The 23990-nt window shown below is 33.7% G+C and overlaps 1 protein-coding gene across 1 annotated transcript; it reads right to left on the reverse strand.

Moving 5' to 3' along the window:
- Nucleotides 1–538: 538 nt before the first annotated feature.
- Nucleotides 539–17918, reverse strand: LOC111046390 (gamma-butyrobetaine dioxygenase-like). Its single transcript, XM_039437260.1, has 8 exons — nucleotides 16845–17918; nucleotides 11018–11220; nucleotides 10493–10502; nucleotides 9937–10178; nucleotides 8652–8757; nucleotides 6018–6217; nucleotides 4789–4955; nucleotides 539–852 (listed from the first exon to the last, which is right to left on the reverse strand). The coding sequence occupies exons 1-8, from the start codon at nucleotides 17100–17102 to the stop codon at nucleotides 713–715; spliced, it is 1326 nt and encodes a 441-aa protein (XP_039293194.1). The 5' UTR covers nucleotides 17103–17918; the 3' UTR covers nucleotides 539–712.
- Between the last annotated feature and the right edge of the window lie 6072 nt (nucleotides 17919–23990).

Genomic DNA, 23990 nt, shown 5'->3' on the forward strand with positions numbered 1-23990 from the left:
AGTGTGAACAGCCACACACAAGTCATGCGTAGACATTCGTGCATGCAATGTGATCATACCCTAAATAATATCACCGACCAATTCATCGCCAACCAATTTTAATTGATCAAATAAGACTATCAAGGTTTAGTTTATATGAGTTATGATTCATTCATTACCGTATACAATCATGATATCGTAATTAGATAATCATACTTGACAGGATCTTTTCTGTAGTATGTATTTCTCATCTAAATCTCAACTTTTGAGTTCTACATTCAATATTGTCAGTCATCAGACCATGTTTGGAACTACAGTAGTGTTTCGGAGGGACATGTTAAACCGTCGGTCTCGGTTGCCTAAAAGCAGTCAAGTCATGTCAGAGGCCCTGAAATTGATCAGGTGCGACCTAAAAACTCTGACACGTGACTCGAGACCTGAGCCAGCCATGACACACGGCATTTGTTAATTTATTTCACAGTATTGTTCATACTATGATATTCTGAGACTAGCATGCTAAATTGATAAAATACCACAATTGATGAAAAATATAACCAACTTCTAGAAAAACAACTTTTATTTCAAAGACTTCCGATTATGGAATAGCCAATGCTTAGTTACAATAATGTACATACGTATGGTAATTAGTAGAAAATTTCATCATGATATAGGAATGCCACGTTCAGTTCCAAAAAGTTCCATTGTAAATCAATTCTATTCCATTTGAATGGCATCACGTGTATTTTGACTGTAGGATTCGTAGTCTTGAATAAATGTGATCCCAATCAAGGTATCCACCTTCTATGAGTCTTTCGCCTTCATAAGTCAGTCTTCCATGTACCAGTCGAATGTTGTCAAATGTCAGAATTTGTCCTGCAAAACAGATATAGATTATTTTTACTAATAAGTTTGTATTTAATGCAGAATGAGCTATTCTTGAGAAATAGGCAAGATAATATTTTATTTAGAAACTCAACTAATTGGGTTGGAAAGAAGCGTGAGATTTCAAAATTCTCCAATTTACTTGTTCTAGTAAGCTTTAATAGAAGCCTCAAAAATATAATATATTTTCTCGAAAACTTATTGATTCATAAACTTTATTGCCCAAAATTATCACTTAAGGCTAGTGTCTATTCTTGTGAAAACAAAATGTTATTATAATAATTATATTCCTCTTCAATAGCAACTAAATAGCACGATACAAGTAGTTGAAAATGAATCTTTCTCAACCATCTTCTCAAACAATTTTCCAACGATTGTCTTCTAATTTTCTTACTTGTTCGGATGGACATACTGATAGACAAACCTGACTGGAATATAATCTGTGATAACTAAATATCAAGTACATCAATAAAAAACTCCATCTACTTTCACGCAATGACTTCAAATATTTCAAATGAAACCTTGAATTATTAGTGATTGAGATACATATTTTTTTCCTTCTTCATTGAACTAATATTTGTGGAACACAAGATATACTCGTATTTGTATACATAAATGTTCATTTTGTTTGGGTTACCTTATTGTTAGTAGAGATAACTATTATATCCATTTCTATTTATTAATTTTGTTAGTAACATCCATATTATTCGTTTCATTATGCATGAACTGAGGCATGATACAATAAATACCTCGCAGAATAGAATTCAACTGTTTTACATAATTAAAGGAAAAAAATAGGAAACGCAACGACTTGAATATTGGACTTGGACCTTGGAATGTCAGAACATTGTATAGAGGCGGTGCCTTGAAGGAAGTGTTTCAAATAATGGAGGGATATAAAATATCACTTTTGGCTGTGCAAGAATTAAGATGGACTGGAAACGGAATATTTGACACTAAAGAGGGTACGATTCTTTATAGTGGAAATAAAGATGGGAGACATGAGTTTGGAGTGGGATTCATAGTCAAGAAAGTGTTCAAGCATAACATTCTGGATTTTAAAGCAATAGACGAGCGTATATGTACATTACGAATTAAGGCAAAGTTTTTTAATTTGTCAATCATCAACATACATGCAGAAACAGAAGATAAAGATGATGAAATAAAGGAACAGTTCTATTCCAAACTAGAGAGTATATATGATAGTCTCCCATCAAATGACATAAAGATAGTCATTGGAGATATGAATGCAAAAGTGGGTAGGGAAGATCACTGGAAAGATATTGTTGGATCAAACAGTCTTCATACAGTCAGCAATGACAATGGAAGGAGAGTTGTAGAATTTGCAACATCCAGAAGCATGGTGGTTGCGTCAACACAACACCCTAGAAAAAACATCCACAAACAAACATGGGTGTCTCCAGATGGCAGAACCTTCAACCAGATTGATCACGTCATTGTTGATAGGAGAGGAATGTCCAGCGTCATGAATGTGCGTAGCTACAGAGGAGCGAATTGTGACTCTGACCATTATCTGGTGGGTGTGAAATTCAGATGTCGCATTGCAGCTAAAAGCAACAGATATCAGGAACGGCCGAAGTTCGATGTCAATAAATTGCATGTGGCTCAGATAAGGAACCAGTATGAAGATACATTGAGTGAAAAAATTGAGGAAATAGAAGGATCTGGAGGTGACATGACAATAGAGGAACAATTGCGGAACGTGACAGAAGTTTTAACTGCATCAGCAGAAACAGTACTTGGACGGGTCAGGAGAGGAAGAAGAGAAGAATGGTTTGATAAAGACTGTAGAAAAGCAATTGAAGTGAAAAATGAAAACAGGAGAAATTATATCCAAAGACCCACTAGAGCAAAGAAAGAATTGTATGAAATATCCAGAAAGGCATCGAATAAAATAATCAGAACAAAAAAGAGAGCGTATCATAATAGAATGGTGGAGAGAATTGAGAAGAATTTCCTGGAGAATGAGACACACCAAGCATACAAAGAGATCAACGTTTCTAAGAAGGGATATAAACCTCATACAGTGTTATGCAAAAACAAGGATGGAGAGGTGATTGGAGATGAAGAGGGGATAAAGGAGATATGGAAGACACATTTCAGTGAACTGTTGAACCAGGCTGACCCACGAATGGTACAGAACGAAGATGCTAGACTGAATGAACGCCAGGAAAATATGGCTTGTACTGAAGCTCCAACCCTAGAAGAAATCTTGGAAGCCACTAAAATATTAAGAAATAATAAAGCGCCAGGAACTGATGGAATACCAGGTGAGCTTTGGAAATATGGAGGAATACAAATGGGGAGACGGCTGCACAGACTCATTGCGCAAATATGGTATGAAGAACAACTCCCAGAGGAGTGGAAAAAGAGCATAATATGTCCTATTCATAAAAAAGGAGACAAACTCAACTGCCAAAACTATAGAGGTATTTATCTCCTAAACACGCCATATAAAATATTCACCACAGTGCTGAAGATGAAGCTTGGAGTTCATGTGGAAAATATAATTGGAGAGTACCAGGCAGGATTCCGACCGGGCAGATCAACCACAGATCAGTTATTCACTCTCAGGCAGATAACGGAAAAATTCTGGGAAAACAACATAGATCTGTACGCAATGTTTGTTGATTTTAGACAGGCCTATGACAGCATTGTTAGAGAGAAGCTGTACTCAATTATGCTGGACTTCAATATACCATCAAAACTGGTGAGACTAGTCAGAGCCACTATGGAAAATACTGTATGTCAAGTTAGAGTGGCAGGAGAGCTCACAGACTGTTTCGGGGTGGCGCGTGGCTTGAGCAGGGAGATGGATTGGCACCAATTCTCTTCAATTTGGCCCTAGAGCACGCTATTAGGAGGACTTCAGTGGATAGGAGTGGCACATTGATGATCAAGTCAACACAAATACTTGGATATGCTGATGATATAGGCATACTTGGAAGGTCTCTTGCAGCCGTGAAAAACGTAGCATTGGAGTTGGAGCAAAGCGCATCAGAAGTTGGTCTGGAGATCAATGTCAACAAAACTAAAGTATTCAACCAATCAAGACATAACAGGAATCGGCTTGGGCCATTTCTGGAGTGTGGTGGGAAGAATTACCAAGTAGTTGACAATTTCACGTACTTAGGAAGTTGTGTGACCAATTGTAATGAGGAGCAAAAAGAAATTCAAAAACGTATCCTTGCCGCAAATCGCACATTTTTCTCATTACTGAGCATACTCAAGAATAAAAATGTACACCGTATATGTAAAATAAAGCTCTATAAGAGTATAATAAGAACGGTGGTTTGCTACGGTAGTGAAGCTTGGACCATCACAGCCAGAACAGTGGGTATCTTGGATGTGTTTGAGAGAAAAATTCTGAGAAGAATCTATGGACCGGTTTGCGAGGATGGACAATGGCTCATACGTACGAATGCTGAATTGAAAGAGCTTTATGCAGAGCCCCAATTATCGGCCCACATAAAATTGATGCGCCTCCGATGGGCAGGGCATGTGCAAAGAATGCCTGAAACACGAATGCCAAGGAAAGTGTTAGTTGGTCAGCCTGGAGGAAGACGACCTGTGGGGAGACCAAGGGAGCGATGGGAGGATAGAGTGCAAAAGGATGCTAATGAAATGTTACAATTGAGGGGATGGAAGAGAGCGGCGTTAGATAGAGATGGATGGAGGCGTATTTTGGTTGAGGCCAGAGCCCGATTTGGGCTGTAGCGCCATTGGAGAGAGAGAAAGAGAGAGAGTTTTACATAATTATTTGATATTGATACGTATTATTTTCAATTGATCTCATTCATGGTTCTTCTTATTCTAATTTAAAAAACGTTTAAATTACTTTGTAGGGATTTGAAATCAAATATATATATATTTCCAACTCGAAAATAAACATTGGAATTCACAAACCTGGCTCGAGCATATACTGGACACTGTATTCGGGGCTGTACAATTTCTGTGAGAATATTCTGAGAGCGTTGTACCAGCATTGCACTTTTTCGAGAGGCATATTCATGAAGGAGTCTCTCTGTGGTTGGCTGAAGTTTATTCTCTCTATGATCCCATCTTCGTTTTCTCTGCAAATCACAATACAAAACAAACATGAATTATTTTTAAATAGTAGCTGAACACATGGGATAAATTCGTATTTTATTTTCGATATTAAATCGACGATTTTAGTGTTATGTAGAGATTTTTGGAACCCCTCAGTACCCATCTTGATCACTTTTTCAAAATAAATTATTTTGGATGGATTGATTTTATACAATTCTACCCAATGGATGTGGTTATGTATGTATTTGACGATTTCCTGTCTTGTGTTGCATTGGGTGGTGGGGTGATTCTAGCTACTGAATAACTGCTACTGTGTGATCTATAAATTTGTTGCTTGAACACTCTATGACACGAAGTCAGTTTGGAGAAATGAAGAGGGTTTATCTTAATATAGTTATATTCGATTTCAGAATAGAATGATTCATAATTTTTTAAAACTAATTTTAACACATTGAAATATTTTAATAATCTATAAATTGCAATAAAATATACCTGAAGAGACACCCAAAGATCTAAATAGAGTAAATCAAAATCAAAGTACATAACATTCAAGTTTAGAAAGATTGCTGAGGAAGCCAAAAAACTATGTAATTTATAAAAATTGCACGAAATCTATTCAAGAAAGTGGGAAGTGATATTAAATTTCAGCCACCAAAACTCAGGAACCTCCTTTGTTAGTTTCAGCAATACCTCCATAATGATGAAACAGGAAAAATGAGGAGAGGCTCAAGTCAAATATAAAATGTAACACAAAAGCCACCGCTTTCCATGCTTGAATCTGCGTACGTTGCTTATTGTGACGGGAAACGCCACAATCATTGGCGGAAACGTACTACATTGCATTTTCAATACGATTCCTTAATTTTTGATAAATTTTATTTTAAATAATTAATTGAAGTGACTTGAAACAAATTATTTTCATCACAATATATAGGCATCGCTTAATCATTCACTTCAGGCATATGCCCAAAAGTCCATTCTGTCCCGTAATTCAAACCTATCAATAGTCAAGAAAATTACTTTGGATAATGAAAATAGTTCATAGATTTCACTGATTTTTCCGGTACACGAAAATGTATACTTACTTGATAATAGGAGAAATGTGAACGCTGTGATAACTGCGTCCTTCCTCGGTGCAAAGGTCTGACCATATGACAGGGGTGTCCTTGAGAATCGAGTAGGTTCCCGGATTCGTCGATTTGATAGCTTTGGCCACAGCTAAACAGTCGGCAAGTTGATTTTCACCTCCTTCTTCCGCTTTTACGATGCAGTGCAATAGGTTCACCTAAAATCAAAATAACATGGACAAGAATCAGAAATAGAATTGCAGTGTAATTTATTACTGTAATTATATATGGTTCGTGGATTTGGAAAATTGAACTATCCATTTTACCCTGTAGGAAGCAAGGTACAGGTATGGAGCATGAGTCAATTGTGTAGAAAAGTGTGTAGTAAGTGGAGTACAATATTGAGTAGTTGTTGGTATTCTTATCATTTCAATGCACTGAAACATCTATTTAAATGAATACTTTTGAGAACAACCATGATCTTTTCAAGCAGTAGTTACATCCTCATTACCTCAGCTTTATAACTCAATGAATGTATCAATTTCGACTGCTCATTCAAGATTGTTATCACAGGAAACGTCTGAATTCCTTATTGGTGAGTAGAAAAATAATTATGATTATGATTTCTTTTCTCAAAATTCGAGGTAACCACATTCTTAACAGATTGTTGCAACATGGTTGCATTTTAAAATAATCTCAACAAATTGAATAAAACTAGTCTGGAAGCTGTAGTGTGAGTAGTTTTTGAGAAAAAAGTTGAAATATGCAAAAAATCCAAGTAGAAAAACACATACTTCTACGTTTGATGCCCAATAACTTTCTTTAATGACCAGTGAACAAATAATTTTTCGCAATAAAAATTGTAGAGAATTTAATTCTGAAAAGAATTATGTAAGCTGTGTAAACTAAATTTAAATAAAAGTTGAATAAAATGTATTCTTATGTAGTATATTACACCACAAAAATTTGCTGTTTTATGAGGAGAGAACTAATAACTCATAAGTTGTAGCTGATTGCAAATAGAATATTCGGTTTTTTTATGAAAAGTTTTCTTCTTATATGAAAGTAGCATATCTAAATGACATTAAACCAAAAGACTAGTAGATTATACCATTAAGCCTGGGAGGAAGCTCGAACAGAAGTAGATGATCTCCTATGATTCCTGCCCAAATGTTTACTGAAAACTGATGTTGTGGAAGATTAGGATTGATGGCATGAGGATTCTTAGCTGCTCAAATATGTTGGTTGTGGACGTTAACGATAGCTGTTCTTGTAAAGTGTCCCTCGTCGGTAGATAAAACGGTTGTTAAAAAGTTTGGGTAAACAAGTTTTACTAAAAACCATAGGCAAATACCAGCACGGGGAATACAGTCTCGTGGCAATAGAGTATGAACTTTCTGGAGATGGTATGGATGTAATTGTTGCTATTTTAGTATCCTCCAAATAATAGATTGATTGACATTAAACTGCACTGACAATTATTCTCTTGTGCTCTTCTCTGGATGTTCATAAATTTCATTAAGAACTTATTCTTTTAACTAAACAGTCATAGTAGATCGGGGTCTGCCTGCATAAATGTGCTCTTTGGATATCAAAGAATCTGTTTCAGACAGACGTTGATGGATAGTGGCAAAAAACCTTGAACTTGGACATACTCGGTTAGGAAAGTTCTCTTGATACAAACGTCTTGCTTCAGTACTATTACAGTAGTGTCCCATTCCATACATTAAATGCATGTCAGCTAATTCGGAGTATGAATAATGTCTAAGATTACCTGCCATTTTTTAAAAAGTTAACATTTAACACAAAAGCAAAGTGGAATGGTTACAAATAACTGGTTCGTGGATTTGGAAAATTGAACTATCCATTTTATCCTGTAGGAAGCAAGGTTCAGGTATGGAGCATGAGTCAATTGTGTAGAAAAGTGTGTAGTAAGTGGAGTACAATATTGAGTAGTTGTTGGTATTCTTATCATTTCAATGCACTGAAACATCTATTTAAATGAATACTTTTGAGAACAACCATGATCTTTTCAAGCAGTAGTTTCATCCTCATTACCTCAGCTTTATAACTCAATGAATGTTTTAATTTCGACTGCTCATTCAAGATTGTTATCACAGGAAACGTCTGAATTCCTTATTGGTGAGTAGAAAAATAATTATGATTATGATTTCTTTTCTCAAATTCGAGGTAACCACATTCTTGACAGATTGTTGCAACATGGTTGCCTTTTAAAATAATCTCAACAAATTGCCTAAAATGTACGGTGACAGTTTGTTCAGTTATGAGTTGTCTAAATAATAATCGGTGAATAACGTCCATATTCATTTACATACAGTTATCATTTCGGTATCCGTGCATAATAGTTTGTTATCTGAAAAGTATTTTAAAGATTTATGATCAACCATCAATTGAGTGATAATCTTGAAATACTTTTATTGACAAGAATATCACTCATGCCATGAATTAATTTTTTCTTTGATATTCCTTGTTAGTACGTTATTAAGCATATATATTTTTTCAATAGTTCTCAAGATTTGTTGTAATCATTTTGTTGGTTTCATGTTTGTTTGACAAGGTCCAAGTATTCTCAAAATATTTATGACCAATAAAGTATTTGTTTATTGAAATGACTGTATTTTCTTTTCTTACCCCAGGTTTGTATTCGTAGTACGGGAGATCAGTGTGCAGCTGCAGAGGTCCATTGAGGTAAGCAACATTTGTTGTATCTGGTTTCGCTTCGACCCTGAATACTTCTCTGCAATTATAGATCATAAAATACTCAATTAGATGCTGAAAATTGCAACTCAAGTACTCGAAGAATAAATTCAGTAGATCCAATAGGAGGCTGAAGCAATGTAGGTATTCACATACCACTACAAATAAAAAAATTAAATATTGTAAATAAATAGTGTAAAATTCAAACAATATAACACGGTGTCAAAGATTAATTGTGTGCTATTTCTCAATAGCTTATTTGTTGCCTTGCACTTATAAGGCTTATATTTTCAAACATTCAGGAACTAAAAATTGTAGTATTATTTAGACTACAGTAACTATATCACAATAATACGAAGCAAATTCAACATAATTGTCACATAAAACCACACTATCTAAAAACAATCTTGATTTTTTTATAAAATAATTCATACAAGTATGAGCCTATTATATACATCACAGCTAATAATTCATACAAGTATGACCTTATGATATAAATCATAGCTAAATGATTAATTTGTAGACTTCTAGCGATTTTTAACTGATGAATCATATTCAGAGGAGTTTGCTCAAGTGGTCACCCTTCCAACGGGAGGAATGGCGCATGGTTCTTGACTTATCCAAGCGTTAGCGTATCAGCGCGACCACTGAGTCAAATCGCTTCCCCGCTAGCAATTTTTCCATAATTTAAAACGATTATTTAGTAGAACGGAACTCAGTAATAATTTATCATCACTTATTCAAATCATTCACTTGCAATAGAAATTTCCACTTCAAAACTAAAATGCTTTCTATCCCAGTGTTGTTCCTGAACAACATGATTTTCTATTATGTCTATTGGATCAGTGATTGAATAAATTCAATATTTCAATCATGGGAGGTATTTCAATAGCATGTTTTTCATGTTTAGAAGGACATTACTAATAAATTTATACTATTTTTGAAACGAGTGGCCATGAAAATAGAGGTAAAATAAAAAAAAACAAGTGAAAATTTCCAAGCAGTATCAAAATAGTTAAATATTTCTTTACTGTATTCCATTTAGGCTACTCTAATATTTATTTAATCTAAGTTGGAATGTAGAATTGTCTGATGAACCATGTTCAAATTTATTTACTGCATAGGAGCCTCGATATGATTACATTTTCATATGATGATTTGATTATGATAGGATGAAATTTTCAATTATCAGAGCCAGTCAAACATTATTTCAACTTACCCATATTGAGTCTTTTTCAAGAATGCCACCCGATCGGCAAGCTTAGCTACTTCTCCCTCCTTTAACGCTGCACAAATGTGTCTCACTATAGTTGCTATAGTTGAAATCAAGGTACCTAGAATACATTGGTTGAAATTAATAAAATCATACGTTACAAGAAAGTAAGAAACAGAACCTGACTTGGAATAGAATGAATCTTTTGCCCAGATGGCTTCGCTGGTTTTCAAATGCAAATCCTGCCACTAAAGCGATTAATCGATTGGAAGAGACTATCCCCTCTGTACTCTGTATAATTAAGAATACTCTATGAGTAATGAAGATGGATAAGCAGGCGCTTAGAGCAATCCATATTTCAAGACATTCAATTATTATCATTTTAAATTGGTCTTATGCTTGCTTATCTGTTCCTCAATTTCCCACTCTCCGTCCATTCCCTTTCATTTTTTGTACTTCTTCCTCTCTTTCTGATAGTTTCAACTTTCAAGCATGGTTTCCATCCATAATAACACTGTCTTCTGTGAATTCCATCTTAAGACAGTTTGCTCTAATATACTACCAATGATTTTCTAGAATGATTTATCTTGAATGTTTTTTTCAAACACTATTTCCTAATAAATATGTTCTATTTCCAAAATGAAATGCCTACACATTGATACAATCTTATTTTAGTTAGGTTTTAATGTAAGAAGAAATTTCGTAAAACTTCAATCCTGATAGCTAGTTCATTTTTCAATTATACATTTACAACAGAAGATTGGTAAGTTGGGAGATTGGATTGGAAGATGAGAAGCGACTCAAACTAAAATTAGGTCTGAATTTTTGTTCAGCCCCATATAAACAAGGATTATGCTTTCATTTCTCCAAATATTCATGTGAGCTGAAATTTATATGGATGCAAATAAATTAGAAATTGGATTTACAGCATTTAATTAGAATTTTTGTTTAATAATAAAAATGTATATGAATTTGATACTGGAAATATGGGTTTGAATATCGTTGATTAACTGAGTAAATACATATTTGAGGTTTAAATAATTCCAAAACAAGATTTAAATAAAAAAATGTTTTCAATCTCACTCACCTTTCTAAAATCTTATTGAATTTGAATGTCTTCAATATCCTAGAGAAGTCTTTTGCTGTCCACGAAAGCTGTTTCTTCCTTCCATAATTTTCTTGCCATGTTTTTCGGCCGACTTGGGTTAGCTGTCGTTCTATTAGCCAATTCAAAGGATAATCGCTTACATGCTTGTCTGTCCATTCTATGTGTACGTGGTTTTCTGAGATCTGTAACAGTAAGTTAGTAGTGTTCTATTTAAAAAAATGATTTGTGATTATGAATAAAAATCTACTGAATATTAATAATTATCAAAAATGTCCATGATGCCGATTATCAATAAGCTAAACTATGATGTTTCTTCAAATAAAATAGATAAATAATATAAAGTGAACACTGCCTTTTTAAATTAACATTCAAAAATTTAGTTTTATTTTAAAGAAATTGCTAGACATTCATAACGAATAACTGTTTTTCTTCCATTAGTTAATTTCTGATTTGTTCAGTACTTTCTAAATAGATTTCTATTGGCTGTTGCTAATTTAATATTTCATCATTCTAATTTATCATTCGAATTTTACGAGGAGGAAAATTGTTTTTTAAATAATACAAAGTAAAAAAAAGTTTTATACTTTTATCGATTAAAAATAATTAATGTCTTGTTTCCTTTAAAAATAAGTTTAGTGTATTTCCAAGGCCTGATGGATTCTTCATCAATTCTGAAACCAGAATTGGAATTGATTGATTTCCATTACACGATGCTAATGGGATGTCATCCAATCTATCTCGAGTTGGTTCTTATTTAATGACAACAATGGACCCTTGATTAGATGGCACAAGTCTGTCCCCACTTCATGACTCTCTCTCACTCTCGTTTGTCTCAGAACTCAATCTTCTTTTCTTCTTCGTCTTCTTCATCATAATCTTCTTCCTTTATTCCTACTCTCTCTCTCTCTCTGTCTCATAGATAAACGCCATGATCACTAGTGCCCCTTGCCCTCCCATTCTATAAATTAAACATTATTCGACCAACAAATAAGGAAGAAGAAAATGTGATAAGTATTTTGAGGAAGAGAGATGAAAAAGGTGGTGATAAAAAGCAATAACTTGTTGATATTACAGTAAAAAGGCATCAAGTTATAGACCATTAGCCATGTTTAATGGGTTGTTGAGTGCCTGCTAAATGGAACGAAATTATTCTGCAATTGATTTTCGATTATTTGTTTTTCTTTACACTGTAAATTGTATGATAAATCTTTATTCCTCTTTTCAAAACCTAATAAAGAAACTTACTTCTCTTTTCAAAAAATGCTGTACACACCAACTAATTATTTATTTATTATTATAAATAAACTTCGGAATTTTAGAAAGGCCTAATATTCATTATTTCTAAAATTGTTTTTTGTATTTGAATTTAAAGTGAATCCATGATTGGAGAGTATGAAGATTTCAGCCGTGACCAGATTTCAAAGTAAATTATTCTTCAATTTCATTATTCTTCATTCCATATCAATCAACGGAAAATTCATACACTGCCTATCTGGAAATCCCAGTCGTTGGCGTCAAGTACCTATCAAGTGATGCATGACTAGTGTAATCAAATCTCTATCCTGAAATCATAATTTCCAAATTGTTATGAAACGGCGCCTGATTATGATTTGTATATTGCATGATTGCATCTCATTTCTACAGCTATTGTGAACTTGAATACTATTTGGAACTGATGCTAATCATTACGTACCGGTACCAATCAACAATGCAGAAGTTATCAATCTGCACCTGTCAAATACTGTATAACAATAATACCTTTCAAAATACATGGCACAATAAACATGTAATGTAGTGTACACACTTGTTTGAATTTTCGCACCCGCACGCCCGCAATTATATTGATCAGTATCAGGTTTTCATTTGACTCGACTCACACCGTGTATAGTGTACCTGTACCTGTGTACAGTGTATAACCAGTATGGTGCCTTGACCCAATTTCGCGAGGTCTTCACTGACAACGAGCAATGACCCTACGTAAACAAGCCACTCGAAATCCTTGATGTACTGATCTCAGCACAAGATTAGATCCAACCGTATTTTCTTGCTGTCTGAAGAGGAAGAGAAGATATTTAAAAGTATTATAAAAGTGGAATGAGCATGGAATCTGTCGTAATGAATAGATATTGTGATATAGATCTTTGTCTGTCAACTACTGTATCCTATAGATTCTTGGAAGTATGAACTCTTGTTACTGTATTGAATTTCTGTAAGCTTGTTACTTGGCTGCATAGAATTTGAACAAGATTTACCACAAAACAAACTCGTAGCCTCTCAAATCCAACTTATGAATCCAATTTATGAATATATTGGTTGCTATATAAATGACTTATCAATTCGCGAATGATGAATAGTCTTCTCAAGCTTTATTTCTATTACTTTCTCAAGTGATTTCCAATTTTAGATTGTTGCAATAAAATCTCTACCAACATGGCTTTTGTAGGAATGAATATTGAAATCCATCAATCAATATTCTTTTGCAGTCATTATTGGATCTCAAATCTCAATATTACTAAACATTCTTAAATGTTAGGCCAAGGTACAACTGGGTAACACACAAGACCCAATATCAGATCTGTCTTTGTAATCTTCAATTTATTTCAACCACTATTTAGGAAGAGGACTTAAATATTTATCACATTCACATAGTTCAAAACTGAGTCTTTTTCAAAATGTCAACTAGCAAATTTCAAACATATTTTGGCTCGAGAGCTATCATGAACTTATGGTCCATTCATCTCTTAATATCATTTTTTCCTTCCTTTACCCTAGGCACAGAAAAATAAACAATTATTTTTAATTAATTGAGGTGACTTGTTCATTACTCCGTGTCCTGTTCCTAGCACAATACATCTGTATATATTAGCCAATCATCCTCAACAAAAATCCAGAAGAATAATATCAATTTCATATTGAATTCCACATTCGAATGAAGTTTCCTCACTACAGAAGTTTGATCACTACCCTGCCACATGACACAACATCACCAACACACCATGCTGACCACCCCCTACCTTACAAGAGGGTAATAAATGATTTTAACTGAAATTGGAGTTCGGGCCAGCTTTTAACAGAATGAGATTTAAAAGAACTGTAAATACCTTAGTATTGGATACTTATCGATTCAATACAGAAAGTGTCGTTTTCAACAAAACAATTGAAACACTGTTTTATAAACAATAAATTAATCATAGCAAATAATGAAGTACCTATTTGATTGTAGGGGATTGTAGTGATGTAGGATAGTTTATGAACTGATTAATTATGCACATTATTTGTGAAACTGTTATACTTCATATCAATATTATAATACATTCACAGACTGGTTGTACGTGCTAGAAGCTTGGCGATATTCACGATACAGTAGGCACCCGCCTTTATTATGAATATTCTCATTCTAACCATTGCGACAATACTCCCATTGATAAAATCTCATTATTACTCATCACAATTATTATAGCGTTTCTAATCCTGTATATTTGAAGTGGTTAAATTAGGAACTTCGTATATAATAGAGGAAGTGGAAGAGGTTTGAGTTTGAGAAAGGAAACTATTCAAACATGAAAGGTTGTGGGTTCAATGAACTCTTGGTTTGACACAATGAATGATGTTAATGTATGCTAATGAATGATGGGCATATTCCATTATATAGGAGTGTCTTATCGACTACTGCTAGAAGTGGAATTCAATTGATATAAATTAGAAGGATTTGATAGGAACTATGAATAGAACTAACTGCGATTACATGTGGATCCAATTCTATTCCTAAAATTTACCGTTAATCGAACGCTGTTTCCACGGTAGAAACGTGGAGGTATTCCTGGAATTGATCATTCATAAATTTATGTGAAATAGGGGAAAGTGTAATCCCAGAGCTCGATATAGATCATTTGAATGGAAAAATGTACTACACCTACTGTACTGTATGCTTATTCTCGTATCGGATAACTGTGAATGATTAGATAAGATAACTATTTTTGCAATTGTAAGATCTGAGAAAGATTGTATGAATATACGAGTTCGCTAATTTATGTTTGAACTAAATGGTAATATGTTAATTATTAGATTGACAACGAATATGAACAATTAAAAAGATAATGTTCATTTGTCTCTGACTCACCGTTAATGTAATTGATCTTTGAACAGACGATGAATCATAGTAATGTTTAATAATGTGTGATTATATTTAAAACACGAATATTAATGTACAATAACTTATATTATTCTATTTAAGATCGCATTTATTTTTCGCCAAGACTACGAATTAATGTAGCGCTACGTGCTCCATCTCCATCATATTATTATTCGCATACATATTCCTAGTGAATTATTTCTTATCAAATTACCTTAGTCAAGAATGTTGTTATTCTTCCTTGCTTTTTTTATTAATTGTCTATATTCTTATTCTTCTTGTAGGAATATGGTAGTCTACTTACTACAACATGTTCTTGTAGTTGTACTTGATTATAATGAAAGTGCGGTACTCAGGTGTCTTGGTTGGCTGAAGGATAATATTATAAGGGATATTATCTCAGTACTAAGCTATTCAACATTTATTAGTTATTTCTATAGGGCTAATTGATACGTTTCTTATTTCATTATTTTCTTAGTGAAGTATATGAAGCCTTACAAGAACTACTCTTTCCTATATCTTCTCATTGTCTCTGATTACTATTATCTATGGAATAATTGAAGCTATTGATGTTGATTCTATCCAATCTTGAGTAGCATTGAAGTGGCTTCAGTCTCTTCTATTGAAGGACAATTGGTTCATTGATGACCTTGTAAATTTTTTATTTGCTCTATCATTGACTCTTTCATACTGTATCCTGCTTGGCGTATGTAACTACTTACTATGTTACTATACTGCGAATATTGATGTCAGTCTAAATTCCTGATGGAAGCTAAAACATAGACTTCAACCTCATTGAAATCAGTCTTACATCCTTGCATGTCATTGTACTGTTGGTATATCAAGAGAAGAGGTTTTAAGGGGGGTTTCAAGAAGATTCAACATTGCTAATGTGAAGTGTTTAGGTGTTCTGAAAAAAGGTGCCCATAAGTCAGGGCGTGACTAATAGACAAACGTTGTCTATTATAGATTCATTCTACATCTTTCTCTTCAAAATTAAATTTCCCACAAGTTTTGTAGAAAAATATTTTGTATTTATTGTACATTTAACATAGTGAATCTACTTCAAACCTTAAAGGAACTTGTTTTTCGGGACCAAGTTTCGAGTATTTTGTCACATATAAAAATTACTGTAGCTACAGGTCTGGAAACGGTTTTATTCAATTTTTCAGTTCATTTTACATAAAGTACGCTAATTAAATTGTACATCTTAATTAACAGCCAACAAATACCCGTAGGGCTTCGTTTCGGCAGGGGAACTGAAATCTTCCACCCAGTATAACTTGGTAACTAAGCATTTTCGGCCCTATGTTAATAAGAACTTTTTTCTTCTTTTCATGAGAGGAATCACGCCCTGACATATGGGCACCTTTTTCAGAACATCCTGTATATTACACTGTCTCAATTGAAAAAAAACTCCGATCTAAATGTGATGATAAATCATTACTGAAAGATAGTAATCTTGGAGGCAACAGGTGGAACCCCCCCCCCCATTTTGTGTGAATAAATTACAAATACCATACATTTAAAATACGGATGAAAGTATAGATCAATAATAATAAAAATAATTTTAATATAGTCTTCAAGTCGTCATTTTAGTGTCAAAACGTGAAGAAATTTAAGAAAGTATTGATGTTATACTAGGGAATGCTGACGGTTTAAAGTAAATGTTACCTGAGCCTTTTTGGGCACAGCATCAAAGTTGAACTGCTGCACATGTATGATGCGGGAGTTGGAGGGCGCATGGAAGCACTTGGGGCACTGACAGTTGTCACGTAGCCACACGAACGGGTATTTGAGGTACTGTGGCTCATCTTGGTCGTGGCTCAGGCACAGGTTGTGCTCACACGTGCTCACTGTCCATATGCTGCGGCTGGCAAAGCTTGATTTCACCACATCGCACAAACGCGTCGAAAAACGAAGCATTTTCATACTCAACGGTGTTCACTTTCGGCTTGCTGATTTTTAGCTAGATTCGAATGTAAAACACTAGATAGTTACTCTTTTGTTGATAGTTTCTAGAAAAATTTTGCTATAAACGCCAATTTGAACAGTACTCACTTTTTTACTCTTAGATAAAACAAGATAAAATTTCTAGGAGAGAATTGTAGTTGATTTGTGGTATAAAATATAAATACTGAACAACGTTATTTCTTGGCTGAACTATTAAATTTTGAATTTTGCTGAAAATTTTGAATATAGTGCTCACATTTGTCTAGATAATTTGTTGAATTTGGTGTTTCATAAACAATAAAATAAAAACGCTGAATTGTATTCACTTTTGTCTTTATAATTTGGCTACAGATCACTGAATAATATAACTCACTCTTGTTTATGTAAGTTTAGTTGAGTGTGTCTACCAAACATGGAACACTGTAGGCCTACTGTATTCACTATTGTTTGAAAAAGTTTTACTTAACTTTGTCTATAAACACTTCTACGAGTATTGGCTGTTACAGTACCGTAAGTTATTCACACTTGTCTGGATATTACTTATAAAATTGGATATAAAACATCATATTACTCATATTTTCTAGATAAATTTCTGTCAAATTCGGCTTTTGAACACTTTTTACTCTTTTCAAAATAACTTCTGCTTAAATTGACTAAATAACACTTGACTAGATGAACTCGTACCGACGATAGAATGAAATTCCAGTAGAATTTGGCTGTACACTGCACACTATTCACTCTCGGCTATACAAATTCGCACTGACACTGAATAGAGACTAGAGTATAGTAGAGATTGAAAATGAACAGTGTTGCTAGTCCAACATTTCCCAATTACCCCCGCCAGAGCAAAAAATTACCCGCATTTCGTCAAAATTACCCTCAACAAACTAAAAATTCCCTAATCAACAAAAAATTCCCTATTCAACCAAGAATTACCTACTTACTTTCCACTCCAAATGTCGAAAAACATGAGAAAATATGAAAAATAATTTTCTTGTGGAAGATTATAAAGGTAAAAATAAAAAAACAGATTAATATTTTCATTTCCAATTACCCGGTTTTTACCCTCCATCTGCCATTAACCACAGCATTACCCGCTTTTCGGGTAATTACCCGCTTTTTGGCAACACTGAAAATGAAACCGAGCGTCATGCAGTCGTCAACATCAACTTGAAGGCGTGGTGAAAGAAACGTGCGCACGCATCCACTAAGATTCATTTCAAACTGGCAGCATTGGTTCAATGGGGAGCATTGTTGTTAACTCATGAGGAATGCTGACAGTGAATCTCTCTTTATCACTGTTTCCCTCTAAAACTGCACTAGGCTATATAGCCTATCATGCCTATATGTGTATAACGTATATAAAACTTGTGAGAATAGATAGTTTCATGCATGGCTGTTATATGGGTATATATGTGTACATTCATCGTCATTCTAGAATGAGTTCCAAACTTTGGACATGTGACCTTGAACGGAGCTATTGTGAGATCCACTTTATATGTCAGTATATCGTATAAATAACATTGATGCTTCCCATTCATTCAATACTGACTGAGTGAATTTCACTATAGCTAGTGCAGTTTACATGATATTGGGAACCAGTGTGTGGTGCTTGGTGCATCTAGTTTATTACGTAAACGGCTTTCTATTTCTATTTTTACTAGTTTCTTTTGTCTTTCTCTCTATATTTGTCTTTTTTCTTGTCTAGTATTTTTGTTATAGGGGTCTCTATCAGTTTTCTATAGGGTTTTGTCTTACATACGTTGTTCTTTTTTATTTCACTGTCGGCTTTTGGTTGAAGGTGAAATGACACACCTTTCTTGATCGATGTGGATTGGGGACTGCAATAAACATCAACTGCTGCAACTACCTGACAACTCAAAATTTCATATTGTTGCTAAGAATGTAAAATATCTGAAATTTGATAAGGTCCAAGCTACAATAACGACATTGATTGAAGAGAATTAATTGAATATTTTATTATTCTAGGTTTCAACATTCTCCTGTGGTGTGGAATCAAAAATGCTTCTAGAAGCCAACCTGTTTCGAATAACTTACAGAAACAAGAAACTTGTAAGTACCTACCTTATCAATTTTCATTTTAAAACTATATTTTAAAGCGAATTTTTCATCACTAAAATACGAACTTATTTTTCAATCCTTCCTTATATGAATCTGAAGATGATTCGGTTACAAACAGAAACTAACTTAATATATTGGTGACTAGCAGGTAACTCGTGCTCTGCAAGGGTCTAATAAAAAACTTGACAAACTGAAAACTTGACGTAATGAACTCTTGAATAATTGAGAATAGGCCTATAACCATCCTCGGTGAATGAAGAATCTACAGGGTGATTCATAATTATGGTAAAATAATTTAATACGTAATAGTTGATGTAAAAATAAGAAAAAAAGTTCATATAAACATATATCCATAAACGCTTCATTAGCGAGCTATACAGGATGAAAGATTTCGCCCGGAATTCAGCTCCTCTGGTGAAATACACCGATGCTAAATTGTTTGGGGACTAGTTTTTGAAAAACCTATGCTGTATTCATATGTGAAAATATCTGAAAAATTGAATAAAACTAGTCGGGAAGCTGTAGTGTGAGTAGTTTTTGAGAAAAAAAGTTGAAATATGCAAAAAATCTAAGTAGAAAAACACATACTTCTATGTTTGATGCCCAATAACTTTCTTTAATGACCAGTAAACAAATAATTTTTCGCAATAAAAATTGTAGAGAATTTAATTCTGAAAAGGATTATGTAAGCTGTGTAAACTAAATTCATATAAAAGTTGAATAAAATGTATTCTTATGTAGTTCATTACACCACAAAAATTTGCTGTTTTATGAGGAGAGAACTAATAACTCATAAGTTGTAGCTGATTGCAAATAAAACATGGATTTTAATAACAGCTGTTCCAAAACAGCTGATTTATTATGTTTTAAATAAGAAAATATTTAAAAGAAATTATCAGCTGAAAATTATTTTCAGAAATATTTTAGCTCACTGTTGAACAAAAAAAAAGTAAGTTAGGCCTACTGTAACCGCATTGTGTTTTTTGTTTAATCTATTAACCAGTTATTTGTAACCATTCCACTTTGCTTTTGTGTTAAGTGTTAACTTTAAAAAAAATGGCAGGTAATCTTAGACATTATTCATACTCCGAATTAGCTGACATGCATTTAATGTATGGAATTGGACACTACTGCAATAGTACTGAAGCAAGACGTTTGTATCAAGAGAACTTTCCTAACCGAGTATGTCCAAGTTCAAGGTTTTTTGCCACTATTCATCAACGTCTGTCTGAAACAGATTCTTTGATATCCAAAGAGCACATTTATGCAGGCAGACCTCGATCTATTATGACTGTTGAGTTAGAAGAACAAGTTCTTAATGAAATTTATGAACATCCAGAGAAGAGCACAAGAGAATTGTCAGTGCAGTTTAATGTCAATCAATCCATTATTTGGAGGATACTAAAATAGCAACAATTACATCCATACCACCTCCAGAAAGTTCATACTCTATTTTCCACGAGATTGTATTCTCCGTGCTGGTATTTGCCGATGGTTTTTAGTAAAACTTGCTAACCCAAACTTTTCAACAACCGTTTTATTTATCGACGAGGCACACTCTACAAGAACAGCTATCGTTAACGACCACAACCAACATATTTGGGCAGCTGAGAATCCTCATGCCATCAATCCTAATCTTCCACAACATCAGTTTTCAGTAAACATTTGGGCAGGGAATCATAGGAGATCATCTACTTCTGTTCGAGCTTCCTTCCAGGCTCAATGGCATAATCTACTGGTCTTTTGGTATAAGTTCAATGTCATTTAGATATGCTACTTTCATAAAAAAAACTTTTCCTAAAAAACCGAATATTTTATTTGCAATCAGCTACAACTTATGAGTTATTAGTTCTCTCCTCATAAAACAGCAAATTTTAGTGGTGTAATGTACTACATAAGAATACATTTTATTCAACTTTTATTTGAATTTAGTTTACACAGCTTACATAATCCTTTTCAGAATTAAATTCTCTACAATTTTTATTGCGAAAAATTATATGTTTACTGGTCATTAAAGAAAGTTATTGGGCATCAAACATAGAAGTTTGTGTTTTTCCACTTAGATTTTTTGCATATTTCAACTTTTTTCTCAAAAACTACTCACACTACAGCTTCCCGACTAGTTTTATTCAATTTTTCAGATATTTTTCCATATGAATCCAGCATATTTTTTTCAAAAACTAGTCCCCAAACAATTCAGCATTGGTGTATTTCACCAAAGGAACTGAATTCCGGGCGAAATCTTTCACTCTGTATAGCTCGCTAATGAAGCGTTTATGGATATATGTTTATATGAACTTTTTTTTTATTTTTACCTCTACTATCACGTATTAAAATATTTTACCATAATTATGAATCACCCTGTATATGCAAAATTTCAAGTTGGTCAGTTCAGTAGTTCAGACATGATGTTGCGTCATTCGCGAATTTCCTATCTCGTAAGTGTATAAGCCAGTTCTTTCCTTTATATTATAGATTATTAACATTACTGGTAATTATTCTATGTTGGCTAATTCTAAATTCTTATAGTTCACATAATTATAGGAGATCAGTACCCATCATAGCTTAATAAACAAAATTATCAATTCAAAGACACATGTAAGCTTAATATTATGCAAAATTCTATATTTCAATTATAAAAATAGAACATTATTTTGTGTCCGCACCACACACTGCATAATTAATAACAAGTATTCCGTCAAGAACTCGTGTAATCATTAAGTGTAAACATAACTTATTTTGGACAATTTCTATCTAAATTTGGGAGAGGAACAGTTTTGGGCTTTAAGCCTGTTGTACCTTTCCCAATCATTCATAGTTGAGAATGCTATTGTAGGTATCAATGCATAAATAAATAATAATAACTTCTAATATTAATAATGTGGTTGAACTCATTACTATTGTTTTACTATTGAGACAAAATATTACTATTACTATTACCCATTACTATTGAGACAAAATATTATAGTTCAGTGATTTACAATTTAGATGTGATGTTGTTTTGTTTGTTCAAGAATTAACTCTTCTTCTCCTGAAAGGTCTAATTTTTTTCTAACTACATAGGAAGGTACAAAATATTGCCACAATCCATTAAAATTATCAGTAGCCTATAGGCTTACAGCAAAAATTTAAAATATATCATAGTTGGTTTTGAAGAGATATGGAATAAATTCTGTTATTAATGTCACAAAAAAAACACTGAAATTATTCTTCATACTCTTCTAACTTTTATTGCAGCATTATGGCTGAAAAAAAACAATGATTGTAAACGTTGGAGACCTTATATGGATCATAATAATCAAGTTACATAAACTGCACGGTTCATAAAATTGAATTGTGCTGTTGCTGGGAAAATAGGCAATATTCGTCGAGTGTCGAAGTGTTTTTGATCATGGCTGGTAGGGAGCGCTAAATGGCTTCTCTCGAAACGCAGTTAGGTACTGGAAGACCGCAGTAAAGTTGAAACATTATGTCAGTATTTTGGGCTTTTCAAAAAATCCAAGTTTCAGAATTTGGGCTCAACGGGAAATGGGATTTATACACATTTATATTTTGGCGGGCCATCATCGAGTCTAGCCCGTCAATCTCAAATATGAAGTTTTGTCATTCCATATAGCTGATTTCGGGCTTTCATTCTGTACTAATATCATAACTTGGGCTCAACAACTACGACCATGATGGACTTTAAAAGTTTTAAAATTTTGCGGGCCAACTTCACGCTCAGCTCGTTACTACGTCCGATTTCGAAAACAAAGATGCCAATCTTGAAGATTTTGAGCTCCCATCCTATACCATTTTCATAATTTGGGCTCAGCAATTACGGTGAGGAAAAGTCTTAAGTAACCAGGTCCTTTGCCACCATAGGTAAAATTAATTCAAGGGAAATATGATGACAATAATTGATGAAACATGTCTCCAGCTATCATGCTATTCACTTCCATAATTTGGGCACAACAATTACGCTGACAGTGGATGGGAAATTTGTTTGGTAACTAGATCCTTTGCCGACCCCAGGGAAGAATATTAATCTGTAGAAATATGATGAAAATAGTTTAACCATATCTCCAGCTATCATAAAATGTAATTTTCATAATTGCAGCTCAATATGAATACAATCATAGCATGTGCAACTAGTGATTTGGGAACAACGTCTTTGCCACTCCCAGGAAAGAGTTATGCAATGAAAATATGATGAAAATAGATTAATCTAGTCTTCAGCTATCATGTTATATCACTTTCATAATTTGGGCCTAACAATTACGCTGTCAGTGGATTGAAACGTTGTAGGTAACCAGATTCTTTGTCGCCCCCAGTGAAGAATTATTCAAGGAAAATTTAATGAAAATTGATGAATCAATTCTTTAGCTATCATGTTATGTATACCACTTTCATAATTTGGGCTTAATATTTACGATGTCAATGGAGAGAGTTGTAGGGAAAAGTTTCCAAGATTAATATTGAGGAGATTAATCGAATAAATGAAATGAATGTTGTTGAATTACATAGGTATATAGTGTTCTAAAATATGGAATCATTCCATTCATATATCTCTGGATGGTTGAGTCAAGAATATTTTCGAATGGAAATATTTTACTTTTATGTAATCTCTGTTATAATACCACAGAAATACTCCAAAGTCTAAACTAGAAACAAGCATAATGTAATAACAGTACTTGTGAATTCATTTTGTATGTGAACTGTAGGAGGAGCACCAACAAAAGAGGTGAAAGTCTAACAACCCCTATTCCATTACCTGCGAATTGGGTTTGGGACGAATTATTTACA

This window comes from Nilaparvata lugens, chromosome 11 (assembly GCF_014356525.2).
Source record: "Nilaparvata lugens isolate BPH chromosome 11, ASM1435652v1, whole genome shotgun sequence".
In the NCBI taxonomy this organism is placed as follows: Eukaryota; Metazoa; Arthropoda; class Insecta; order Hemiptera; family Delphacidae; genus Nilaparvata; species Nilaparvata lugens.

Excerpts from the sequence above, each read along its gene's own strand:
- LOC111046390 (XM_039437260.1), bottom strand. The coding sequence starts at position 17,102 with ATGAAAATGCTTCGTTTTTCGACGCGTTTGTGCGATGTGGTGAAATCA. Across the intron at positions 11,221-16,844 it reads CTGTGCCCAAAAAGGCTCAG|ATCTCAGAAAACCACGTACA; the intron begins GTAACATTTACT and ends TTACTGTTACAG. Across the intron at positions 853-4,788 it reads CCAGTATATGCTCGAGCCAG|GACAAATTCTGACATTTGAC; the intron begins GTTTGTGAATTC and ends TCTGTTTTGCAG.